The sequence below is a fragment of the Pongo pygmaeus genome, chromosome 1 (assembly GCF_028885625.2).
Source record: "Pongo pygmaeus isolate AG05252 chromosome 1, NHGRI_mPonPyg2-v2.0_pri, whole genome shotgun sequence".
NCBI classification, from domain to species: Eukaryota; Metazoa; Chordata; class Mammalia; order Primates; family Hominidae; genus Pongo; species Pongo pygmaeus.
In genome coordinates, this window is record NC_072373.2 from 145,075,915 (window position 1) to 145,088,000 (window position 12,086).

Consider the following 12,086-nt stretch of genomic DNA (forward strand, 5'->3'; position numbering starts at 1 on the left):
ACTGCACAGATTTTCCCCCAACTCTTCCACTGACTAGCCCTGCAACTGTGGGGAAATTATGTGACCTCTCTGTGCTTCTGGCTTCTCACCTGCAAAGTGGGGATAATCATGCTTACCTCGTTGGAGTTGCTGTGAAGATCAAATAGGTTAACACGTATAAAGTGTTTAGAGCTATGTTTGGCAAGAAATGTGCTCAATACATGTTAGCTATTGTGATTTATCTTCTTTCTGTTACTTACTCCTATCTGAAAGTATTTTGTTATGTGTTTGTTTACTTCTTTGTAGTAGAATAGAAGTTGCACAGATCAAGGGCCTTGTCTATCTTGTTCACCACTGTATCCTAACATCTAGAAAAATGCCTGACACATAGTGAATGCATAATAAATATTTTATACCTAGATAAGTATATTTTAATAGAATATGCAGGGAGGTGGGCCTGGGCATGGTGGCTCATGTCTGTAATCTCAGCACTTTGGGAGGCTGAGGTGAGAGGATCACTTGAGACCAGCAGTTCAAGACCAACCATGGCAACAAAGTGAAACCCTGTCTCTACAAAAAAAATTACAAATTAGCCCGGTATGGTGGCACATACCTATAGTTCCAGCTATGAGGAAGGCTGAGGAAAAGAAAAAAAGAATATGCAGGGAAGTAATTGTATTAAGAACAAAAGACTACAGGCTTATAATTAAAGATCTTGGAATGATAGTCGTGGTGATTTTTTTTTTTTTTTTTTTTTGAGATGGAGTCTCGCTCTGTCGCCCAGCCTGGAGTACAGTGGCATGATCTTGGCTCACTGCAAACTCCACCTTCCGGGTTCACGCCATTCTCCTGCCTCAGCCTTCCAAGTAGCTGGGACTACAGGCGTCCACCACCATGCCCGGCTAATTTTTTTGTAGTTTTAGTAGAGACGGGGTTTCACCGCGTTAGCCAGGATGGTCTTGATCTCCTGACCTTGTGATCTGCCTGCCTCGGCCTCCCGAAGCGCTGGGATTACAGGCATGAGCCACCGCACCCAGCCTCAGTTGTGGTGATTTTTTAAAAGAAGGACTTTTACCCTTCTTCAGATACTAATTGGAAGACCGTTTATCAGGGCTTCTTTGTTGTCTTACCAGAAAGAATGCTTGAATTATTTAAATGATTCTAAAAAGAAGATGTCACCATATTAATGTCCCACCACATAAGCACTATGTAATCCTCTTTGCTTTCAGTTCAGAAGAACACTCATTACATGATGATCTTTGATGCCTTTGTCATTCTGACTTGCTTGGTTTCATTAATCCTCTGCATTAGATCTGTGATTAGAGGACTTCAGCTTCAGCAGGTAGGGAATGTTGCTTTCTAGGAATGCTACTGATATTTTGATTGACAGAGACATTCACTGTGCCTCCCCTCTTTTTCCTAAAGGAGTTTGTCAATTTTTTCCTCCTCCATTATAAGAAGGAAGTTTCTGTTTCTGATCAAATGGAATTTGTCAATGGATGGTACATTATGATTATTATTAGTGACATACTGACAATCATTGGATCAATTCTAAAAATGGAAATCCAAGCTAAGGTAATTTTTTTCCTAATCATGCTATTGTTAGTTTCAGATTTGCACTAATGGTAATGTATTTTTCCAGAATATAAGAATTTTCAGAATGAATTGTTTCTTCCAAACTGTATATCAAGTAGACTTGAAATTGGTAATGGTAATTTTCTTAAATCTAGTCAGGAGGTCTCTTAGGCAGAGTTTTTCAAAGTGTGATCCACAAACCATTGCATCAGAATCATTGGGTGCCTGGTAAAAGTGTACCATGTTAGACCTACTGAATTCAGACTCTTCGGCGGGGCTGTGAATTCTTACACACACCAAAATTCATACACAACCAAGGTAACTAAGGTAAGAGTTTTTTTTTTTTTAATCTTACAAGAAATGCTTGAATCTTTAACAAAAATGAGTGGGGCTGTAGGGGAAAGTGAGGTCAAGGCACTATGGTGTGCATGCTTGCATTCGTTTCCTCCGTCCATTCAAAGTGAGAATGCTCCCATTTTCTTACTTTCCCATTGATGTGCTACAAGCTTATCTATTTTAAGACTAACCTAGCCTAAAAATCAACTGTTCCCACAAAATAAAAATCAAATTAAAAAAACTAATAGTGTTCAGACTAATCTTGCTCAAACTTATGTTTCCCTAGTCTTGATGCAACTGATTGAGTCACCTGGGGAGTTGGTTATAAACCTGGGCAGAGACCCCAAATGCAATGGCTCAGAGAAGATAGGAGCTTATTTCTGTCTTATGCAATAGTCAGGATGGGTTTTACAGACTGGTGAGTAGCTCAGCATCTCACAGTCATTCAGGCACCCATGTTCCTCCCATTTTGTTTCTCTGCCATCCCTTAAGGACTTGCCCTGACTGCATGATTATTGCTGTGTTGCCTCAAACAGGTTGCAGCTTATGGGAAGCAAAAACACGGTATGGTGGAAGCTCTCCCATAGACTGATGGCTTGGCTCAAGAGTGGCCGACTTTATTTCTGTACATATCCCACTGGATAGAATTTAGTCAATCCTAACTGCAGAGGGAGCCAGGGAACACAGCCCAGGCATGTGCCTAGGAAGGGGAGAATGGGTTTAGGTTGACACTTAGCAACTGCCACTATATGTGGCTATAGTATGTATCATTGGAATAGATGTTTAACTTTAGGGACAAATAAACAAAAAACCAAAACAAAAAGAGGAGTAAGGGGAGAGATTTGCAGCAAATCTTTATTTTTACCAACCTCAACTATCATTAATTTCAGTGAACCCTAAATGGTGTCCAACAAAATATCTTTCTAGACCATTCACCGTCTCTGCCTCATAGATGATCATATCATGTTTTCTTCTCTTCTGAAACCTCTAATACCCTTGTCCTATCCTCATTCTAAGCTGATGACCTTACTTCCTATTTCACAAAAATAATAGAAAAAAAAACAGAATTTCCACAAGCCCCCACTTAATTTATCTGCCTCCTGCCATCAGTGCCAATATACTGTGCTTTTCTTCTGTGGATGTATTATTTAGGCCACTATTCAGGGCCAACCCCTCCACCTGCCTACTAGAGGCCATCACCACTTGTTTATTCAAGGGTACAGCTCCAGGTAGTTTTCCTTCTCTTGGGGATCATCAGTTTTCTTCTCTCTACCAGGTTATTCCCATTAGCATGTTTTTGCCCCTTTTCTTAAGAGATAATATCTCAACCCTAATTCCTCCCCCAACTTACTACCATCATTTATTTAGCAAAATATCTCAAAAAAGTAGTTAATCTTGTTGTTTCTGATTCTGCTCCTCCCCTCCCCCACCTGTTTTTTTTAAGAGACAGGGTTTCACTCTATTGCCCAGGCTGGAGGGCAGTGGCGCGATTATAGCTCACTGCAGCCTCAAACTGCCGGGCTCAAGCAATCCTCCCACCTCACAGCACCCCAAAATCTCATTCTTTCTGTATCTGTTCCAATCAGGCTGCCCTACCACTCCAAGGAAAGTGTTCCTTTCAGTGTCCTCTCATGCTGATAAGTCCAATAACCAACTATGTACCCTCATCCTGACCTAGCAGCAGCTTTGAACACTGCCAAGCACTCCCTTTTTGTTGACATGCTTTCACTGGACTATCACTTGGTTTTCCTCCTAAGTCACTGGCTGGTCTTCTGACTTTGCTGGTTCCCTCACATCTCACCAACCTATTAAGGTGATAATGCTTCAAGGCATAGTGCTTGGACATCTTCTCTTTTCTACCACTGTCTTGGTAATCTCATCCTGTCCCATAGCTTAGTATCTATATGCCAATGATTCCCAAATCTATACCCCCACTTAGAATTCTTCCCTGAACTCCAGATTCGCCTATCCACCATCTAGTCTATATCCCCACTTGGATGTCTGCTTTTCCTCTCAAATTTAACACACCTAAAACAGAACATCTAAAGCCCCCACCTCTGCAGTCAAAACCTGCTTTTCCCATAGCCTTTCTAATTTCGGTTAATGGTAACTCTCATCAGTTACTCAAGCCAAAAATCTTGGATTCATCACAGACTCCTCTCTTTCACTAATCTCCTCTTTCCCACATCTAATCCAAGAGGAAACCCTATTGTTCTACCTTCACTGGCCAGGCACTGTGACTCATATAATCCCAGCACATTGGGAGGCTGAGGCGGGAGGATGGTTTGAGCCCAGGAGTTCCAGACAAGCCTGGGAAACATAGTGAGACCCCATCTCTACAAAAAATAAAAAACATTAGCAGTCAAGGTGGCATGTGTCTGTAATCCAAGCTACTTGGGAGGCTAAGGTGGGAGGATTTCTTGAGCCCAAGAAGTCGAGGCTGCATTGAGCCGCGATTGTGCCACTGCACTCCAGCCTGGGTGACAGAGTGAGACCTCTGTTTCCAAAAAAAAAAAAAAAAGAATAAAAATCACCTTGTCAACTCCACTATTACCAGCCTGGTCCAAGCTACTATCTCTCATTTATATCATTGCAATAGCCTCCTCACTCCTCCAACAACCTGCTGTCAACCACAGCAGCCAACATCTGATCATATCACCTCTGTCTGTGGTTCTCAAATCTCCCCAGTTGAGTTACAGTAAAAGATAAACTTGGTAAGTGCCACCTTATCTCCATAACTGTATATCCTTTCTATTGCTCACTCCAGCCAGATGCACTATCTTGCCAAGCACCCTCCTGTCTCAGGGCCTTTGCACTTGCCAGTCCCTGTGCCTGGAAGGCTTCTCCCCTAGATTTTTGCCTGACTTCTCCCTCCCTCCCTTCAGATCTTTGCTCAAATGCCTCCTTTTTAGTGTATTTAAAATGACAAACCCATACCCATTCCTTATCCCCTCCTCTGAATTTTCTCTTCAGCAATTATCAGCAGCAAGTGTCCCAAAGTTTCTATTAACTTATTTCTATTGTCTCTTTCTTCCCTCCACTAGAATGTAAGCTTTATGAGAGCAGAGACTTTTGTTTGTTCACTGCTTTATCCTTAGCACCTAGAACAGTGCCTTACTCATAGTTACCTCAATATTTATTGCCAAATGAATTTCTGCTTTATAATCTGATTATATTTTTCCACTCTCTCTTAGAGTCTAACTAGTTATGATGTCTGTAGCATACTTCTTGGAACTTCTACCATGCTTGTGTGGCTTGGAGTCATCCGATACCTCGGTTTCTTTGCAAAGTACAATGTAAGGAATTCCACGGATCTCCATGCTGTTGGTATTTCTCTCAAAGTTATTGCACTGCTTTGGCTAAAGGACAAAGCCATTCTAATGGCCTCTCTTACTTTCCCAGCTCCTCATTTTGACCCTTCAGGCAGCGCTGCCCAATGTCATCAGGTTCTGCTGCTGTGCAGCTATGATTTACTTAGGTTACTGCTTCTGTGGATGGATTGTGCTGGGGCCTTACCATGACAAGGTACTGATAAACAACTTTTTTCCTGTTACTATTAAGCTTTTAGCATAGTGCCAGTGGCTTGTTATCCTTTTTCAATGAACTCCTTTTATTTTGTGATTCAGCCTTAAAATGTTGAAGGTAGTATATCTAGTGCCATATTTATAAAGTGGGAGCGGTGTGACCAGCTTGAGAGAATATTTGATGTACTCAACTGTCTCACATTATTTCTTGCAATATATCAGGTAATTAAGTCCCACCTGTGAAGTCAAGTACCACCAGTGAAGGTACCACCAGTGAAGTCAAGTTAAGTACCACCAGTGAAGTCAAGTTTAGTCAATTTGATTCGATATATCCAAGAGCATTCTATTCAGATAAGCCTTCTCAAAATATGACATTATTTAAAAAGTAGCATGGGGGAAACTTGTATAAATATTTGAAAATTTTATTACTAGAGCTATAGTCTGGGATATTATGCCCTTATCTTAAATGAAATAAACTTTAAAATGAGATGTATGAGCATGCATGGTTGGGACCTGGGTATCTCTGCACAGGCATTTCAAGGTCTCTTTAAGGTAAAGGGCAGATGCAAGGCTTGATTCAGAAAAGCACTGAGGGTGCAGACCAGCTCCTGCATTTGATTTAGGCTACTTTAAGAGACAGCTGCTTGTCTCAGGAAAAAATAGTAGGCTTATATATGTTATATATATCACAAAGCAAATGTGTGTGGTTACCTCAGGTTATTTGTTTGAAAATGGTAGCTTGGGTTATCTGGTCCCGTTAATGTTTAATACAACGTCATGAACAAAGGTCTCCAATGGGAAGGAACATGGAATAAAGTGAACTTTTCTCTTTTCTTTTTCCAGTTTCGTTCTCTGAACGTGGTCTCTGAGTGCCTTTTCTCTCTGATAAATGGAGATGATATGTTTGCCACGTTTGCAAAAATGCAGCAAAAAAGTTACTTGGTCTGGCTGTTTAGTAGAATTTACCTCTACTCATTCATCGGCCTCTTTATATATATGATTTTAAGTCTTTTCATTGCACTGATCACTGATACATACGAAACAATTAAGGTAGGTTTATCAAGAGCCATAAGTAGTAGCATTGTCCTATAACTTGTAGAGTAGCAGTAAAATTCAGTACCTAATGGTAGAAGAAAAGTTGATGGAATGTTAATTTCTTCAGGATAGAGAAAAAGGATCTTATTTTTAGAAATTGATAAATAGAAATAGTGGAAAAATTGAATGTTAAAAGTCTTAGTCTCTAAGTAGTTATGCTTTCTCACACAAGCTTTCTAACCTTTTATTAGAATTATAAGGGTCATTAGAAGTCTAGGGGGCAAAGAGTAAAAAACTAAATAAAGAATTATAAGGGTTAGTAGATATTGGGTGAATAAAACATATGGCATTTCAGAAAGCCAAAATATTGTGGGGAACATAAAAACTCCAATTTTCATAAAGAAAAATTGACCCCTTTGTTTGGAGTGTACTGTAACTGAGCCCATTTTCTTTGCAAGGCCCTGCAGGGCACAAGCCCAGGGGCCTAGCCTCCAGAATAGCAAAAGGATTAATGGATCCAGTACTAGCATGCAGCTTTATACAGTCAGATACCTGAACTGAAAAGCTATTGTCATTCATATAAAATCTTTTAAAAATCAATTTGAGCCTGTTGAAATATGGAAAGGCAGAATAAATATCCATATGTTTCAATTTCCATAACTTATACTGTTAGGTGTATTTGTGGCATAGACACTTCCACTTGGGGACTTTTCTTTCTGGGTATGAGAGGGGTAAAGAAACATGAAGCCATGTGATTGGCCCTAGGGATAAAGAGAACGCCTTGGTTTGGAGCTGATAATGATGAATACTTTGCTCATGAAGCCAGGGCTGTGACTTCATCCTTACTGAACAAGATTTCAGGGACCAAATGTCCTCTTTGCTCTCATCTGCTTAGCAGATGTGTCCTTAGGATCACCAAGGCAACTGGGAAAGAATGTAGTTGTAACTTTAGATCCCTCCAAATGGTGCTGTAAAAGTTCACTGCCTCCAACTCTGCATGCAGAGAACTGTGTGTTATTCGAGGGTGACATCTGAGAACTCTAAGGATAACGTGGGTTTTCACCTTTGATGACATAAGCCTGAAACTTGTATTTTAGACGCTAACCTCTTTCCGTGGGCTCAGAGCACTTGCCAAATGGGCAAGCTAAGTTACTTCTGATCCTTTCTAATCATGGCATGTCCTAGAAATTTTAGGTCCCAAACCGATATAAATATGAGGCCCTTAAACAAACTTGCCTGGCTGGAAGACTGACTCCAAAAGGGTGTGCAGATTGGAACGGTCCCTTACAGCATTCAGACCTTTATCCAGACACCTGGGCCAACTCGAGAGAGTCCAAGACTGTGCTGAGATGTTCTGGGCAAGGCCAGGGATTTCCATCCCTCGGCCTGCTAGAAAATCTTGTTAATTTAGATCCACTGGGCTTCTTGTGGCCTGAACCATGTTCCTTCAAAAATGCCTGCATCACACTGGTCTGGAAGTCACAGGCCTGCAGGGCAGAGTAGTGACAGAGATTCTCGGACTTGGGATGGGGCTAGCTCAGTTCTCCCCGGAAGGACTCAAACTTCGATTCAGTGTGCCCATTTGGGTTTCAGTGGACCCAGAAGGAGAGCTCAGGTAGGCAGCTGCAGAATCCCAGGCCCACTTTACCTCCACCAAACCTGAGTGACTCTAGAGGCTACATCTCCTTGCAGGTACTCAGAAGTAACTATACTATCTCTCTAGAAAACCCCTTCCCTTGCCAAATGATCCATTTTGAATTTGAAATGAAGCTGTTTTCAAGGAGCTTATTAATGAAAGCTTTTTAACATTCTTCTGTTTAGCAGTACCAACAAGATGGCTTCCCAGAGACTGAACTTCGTACATTTATATCAGAATGCAAAGATCTTCCCAACTCTGGAAAATACAGATTAGAAGATGACCCTCCAGTATCTTTACTCTGCTGTTGTAAAAAGTAGCTATCAGGTTTATCTGTACTTTAGAGGAAAATATAATGTGTAGCTGAGTTGGAAGACTATGTGGATATTCTGAGATCAGATGTAGTATGTTTGAAGACTGTTATTTTGAGCTAATTGAGATCTATAATTCACCAATAACTGTTTATATTTTTAAAAGCAATATTTAATGTCTTTGCAGTTTTATGCTGGGCTTGTTTTTAAAAATAACTTTAATGAGGAAAGCTATTGGATTATTATTATTTCTTGTTTATTTTGCCATGGTTTTAGAATGTATTCTCTATGCCTCTCTTTTGCTCTGATACTCTTGCTTCCTGCTATTCTGATTGTGCAGACTGTGTAATCAGTGGAAAACAATCCTTGGTCTGACTGTGACTTTGGACAACTCAGTAACCCTGGCTTGGACCACTCTCAGGAGTCCATCCTTGAGAGAGTGGGTGTAGTTACCATATATACAGTAATCATTGCATTTTAAAATCTTCTCTTGAAAGGAAGAATAAGAGTGCACCAGAATAAGAGCACACCAGCTAACAATGTGATACAGCCATATGTCACTTAAGGATAGAGATATGTTCTGAGAAATGTGTCATTAGGCGATTTTGTCATTAAACATCATAGCATGTACTTCCACAAACCTAGATGGTATAGCCTACTACACACCTAGGCTATTTGGTATAGCCTGTTGGTCCTGGGGTACCAATCTGTACAACATGTTACTGTATTGAATACAGTAGGCAATTGTAACACAATGGTAAGTATCTAAACATAGAAAAGGGACAGTAAAAATATGGTTTTATAATCTTCTAGGACCACCATTGTATATGCGGTACATCATTGACCAAAACATCGTTATCCAGCATATGACTGTATTTGGTTATGAAAGCCAACTGTTACTTGATTCTGCTTTTAGTTCTTAAGAGGATGAGGTTTTTAAATACTCATTTACAAGTTTTCTATCCTCCTTCAGTGTTAAAGTAGAAAGTAAAAAGAGTATCTTATACATGCATGAAATTAAAGCATATACCAAATGCATTTTTGATCAAGTAATGATTATTTTATTAGTACTTGAGCAGCCTGTTAAAACTAGTGATGTACTATACCTTTCATAGGCACATTATGCTGTGGTTTCATGGGGCAAGTTTCTATAACTCACATTAAAAATATTTCGGGGCTGGGCACAGTGGCTCATGCCTGTAATCCCTGCACTTTGGGAGGCCAAGGCAGGAGGATTGCTAGAGCCCAGGAGTTCGAGACCAGCCTAGGCAACATAGTGAGACTCATCTCTACAAAAAAAAAACAGAATAAACTAACTGGGCGTGGTGGTACACGCCTGTAGTCCCAGCTACTTGGGAGGCTAGGGCAGGAGGATCGCTTGAGCCCAGGAAGTCGACAGCAGTGAGCTATGATCATGCCACTGCACTCTGGCCTGGGTGACAGAGTAAGACTCTGTCTCAAATATGTACACACATATATATATGTGAAAACAATTACGCTTAAAATTTTAAAATAAGATAAATGTATGCTGTAAAAAGACATAAAAATAGTCTCTACTCCTTATAGACTGCTAATTGAGAATTGCAGGGATTTTCAACACATGAATATTTATTGTGTTTACTATTTATTCAAATAGAAGTGAATTCAGTTACGTGCAGTAAAGATCTTCTCAAAGCAAATTCTTTTTTTAAAAAAACTGATTTTTATATTTCTAATTTTGTTTTACTGAGATTTTATTATTTAATTATAATGACAGTCATAATAATGACTCCAGGTGTTGAAATGGGAGGTTTTATAACAGGTATAAGCTGTTTCTGAAGTACCTGAGGCTTTAAAAAAATAAATCTAAATATCTAAGCGACTATTTTGGGGGCAGTTCTAATGTTTATAATACTATCACTTTTAGAAATTACTAGAATTCTAGTGAGTTTTGAAATCATGTTATCGATAAATCCTTTTCTTTACACCTTGTGAGATTTTTAGGCTAACAATACTTCAGTGGAAACATGAAACCACTGACCCAGTGTTGGGCCTGGAGTTTTGCTTTGCTCTGAAGTCATTATGTTTCTTCTGTAGAATCACAGCCAATGACTTGGTGCCTTCACATCTCTCTCCTGTTTCTCCAGGCTCTCTTATTGTGGCAGGAGTCCCTGATAAATTCCAAGGCTTAATTTTTAGTAATGATGTCCATGAGAGAATAGCTCTTCTGTCTACTGAAAGAAATAGCACTGACTGACTTTTTTGAACTGTCCTCAAACCAGTACAATGGCTTTATCTGGGTAGGCAGATAAATTATGGGCCATTTTAGAGTTCTCCTTACATGTATATATGTATCATAGAGAATGTCAAGGCAGTTGTAAGAAAGAACATAGAATGGAAGTCACTTTTCTTCCAGGCTTCTAGTCTCCTTAGCCCAGGAAATCAGGGCTGGATTTTTGTCGATGATACCCCCTTTTTCTGGAAGTCAGATTCTCTGTCCCCTCCTCCTGCCATAATGATTTTCAGGGTTGTAAGCATAAGGGGATTTTTTTTTTGAGATAGAGTCTTGCTCTGTTTCCCAGGCTGGAGGCTGGAGTATAGTGGAGCAATCTCACCTCACTTCAACCTCCACCTCCCAGGTTCAAGCGATTCTTGTGCCTTAGCCTCCAGAGTAGCTGAAACTATAAGCACACACCACCACGCCTGGCTAATTTTTTTGTATTTTTAGTAGAGACAGGGTTTCGCTATGTGGGCCAGGCTGGTCTTGAACTCCTGTCCTCAAGTGATCTGCCCGCATCAGCCTCCTAAAGTGCTGGAATTATAGGTGTGAGCCACCATGCCCGGCCCACTGGGGGATCTTGTTAAAATCATGAATGTACAGGTAATCAGCAGAGATATTCATATTCTCTCTCTCTCTCTCTCCTCTTTCTCTCTTTTCTTTATCTTTCTCTTTCTCTTTTTGTCTTTCTCTTTATCAAAGCCTAAGCACAGATTCTTATTCATCATGTCCTGGGGGAGGCCAGGAATCTGCCATTTTTAGCTGGCACACAAAGTGATTCTGATACAAGTGGTTTGTGGTGGCTGCAGGGCCCAGAGCTCGACCAGGAACAGATAAATCCCTTTGTTGGGCTACAAATAAGAAGTTGTTTATAAGTCTCAGTATTCAGAATGGTCTTCTATCACTCAAGAGAGAAACCACAGTAGTCAAGAGAGAAACACCAAGAAAATGGGTTTATAGATATCAACGTGGATATTTTAGTATTTGTGTCTGTAAAAATAGTTTTTGTGCAGACATTGATTTTGCTGATGTTACTTTTTTTAAACAATTCAGATGCCATTTTCTTTTTTCACTCAATAAAGTTTTAAATTATCTAATACATATTGAGTTTTAATTTTTTTATCCCACCACATATTTTCAAATTAAATTAATACATACAAATAGGCGTATGGATTAGAACAAAAAAGGTAAAACTCATTATTTGCAGATATTATGATCTACATAGGAAGTCTAATAGAATCTAAATAACACATGGGTCAAAGAAGAAATATCCAGAGGCTGAGGCAGGAGGATCACTTGAGCCCAGGAAGTCGAGGCTGCAGTAAGCTATGATTGTGCCACTGCACTCCGGCCTGGGCAACAGAGTGAGATCTTGTCTCAAAAAAAGAAAGAAATCTTAAGAAATTAAAAATTATTTTGAACTAAATACAAAC

General features: G+C 39.9%; 1 protein-coding gene across 5 annotated transcripts in view; it reads left to right on the plus strand.

Moving 5' to 3' along the window:
* The window catches only part of MCOLN3 (mucolipin TRP cation channel 3), a 32,941-nt gene extending 21,193 nt beyond the window's left edge, over positions 1–11,748 (plus strand). The window contains exons 8-14 of one of the 5 annotated variants that reach the window (XM_054450607.1): positions 1,209–1,321; positions 1,405–1,554; positions 5,085–5,186; positions 5,293–5,415; positions 6,258–6,464; positions 8,271–8,401; positions 11,356–11,748. In XM_054450607.1, the coding sequence (XP_054306582.1) occupies positions 1,209–1,321; positions 1,405–1,554; positions 5,085–5,186; positions 5,293–5,415; positions 6,258–6,464; positions 8,271–8,401; positions 11,356–11,431 (902 nt within the window). In that variant the 3' untranslated portion in view covers positions 11,432–11,748. The other 4 variants (XM_054450611.2, XM_054450603.1, XM_054450614.1 and 1 more) reach the window with 4 other exon arrangements.
* The last annotated feature ends 338 nt before the right edge of the window (positions 11,749–12,086 follow it).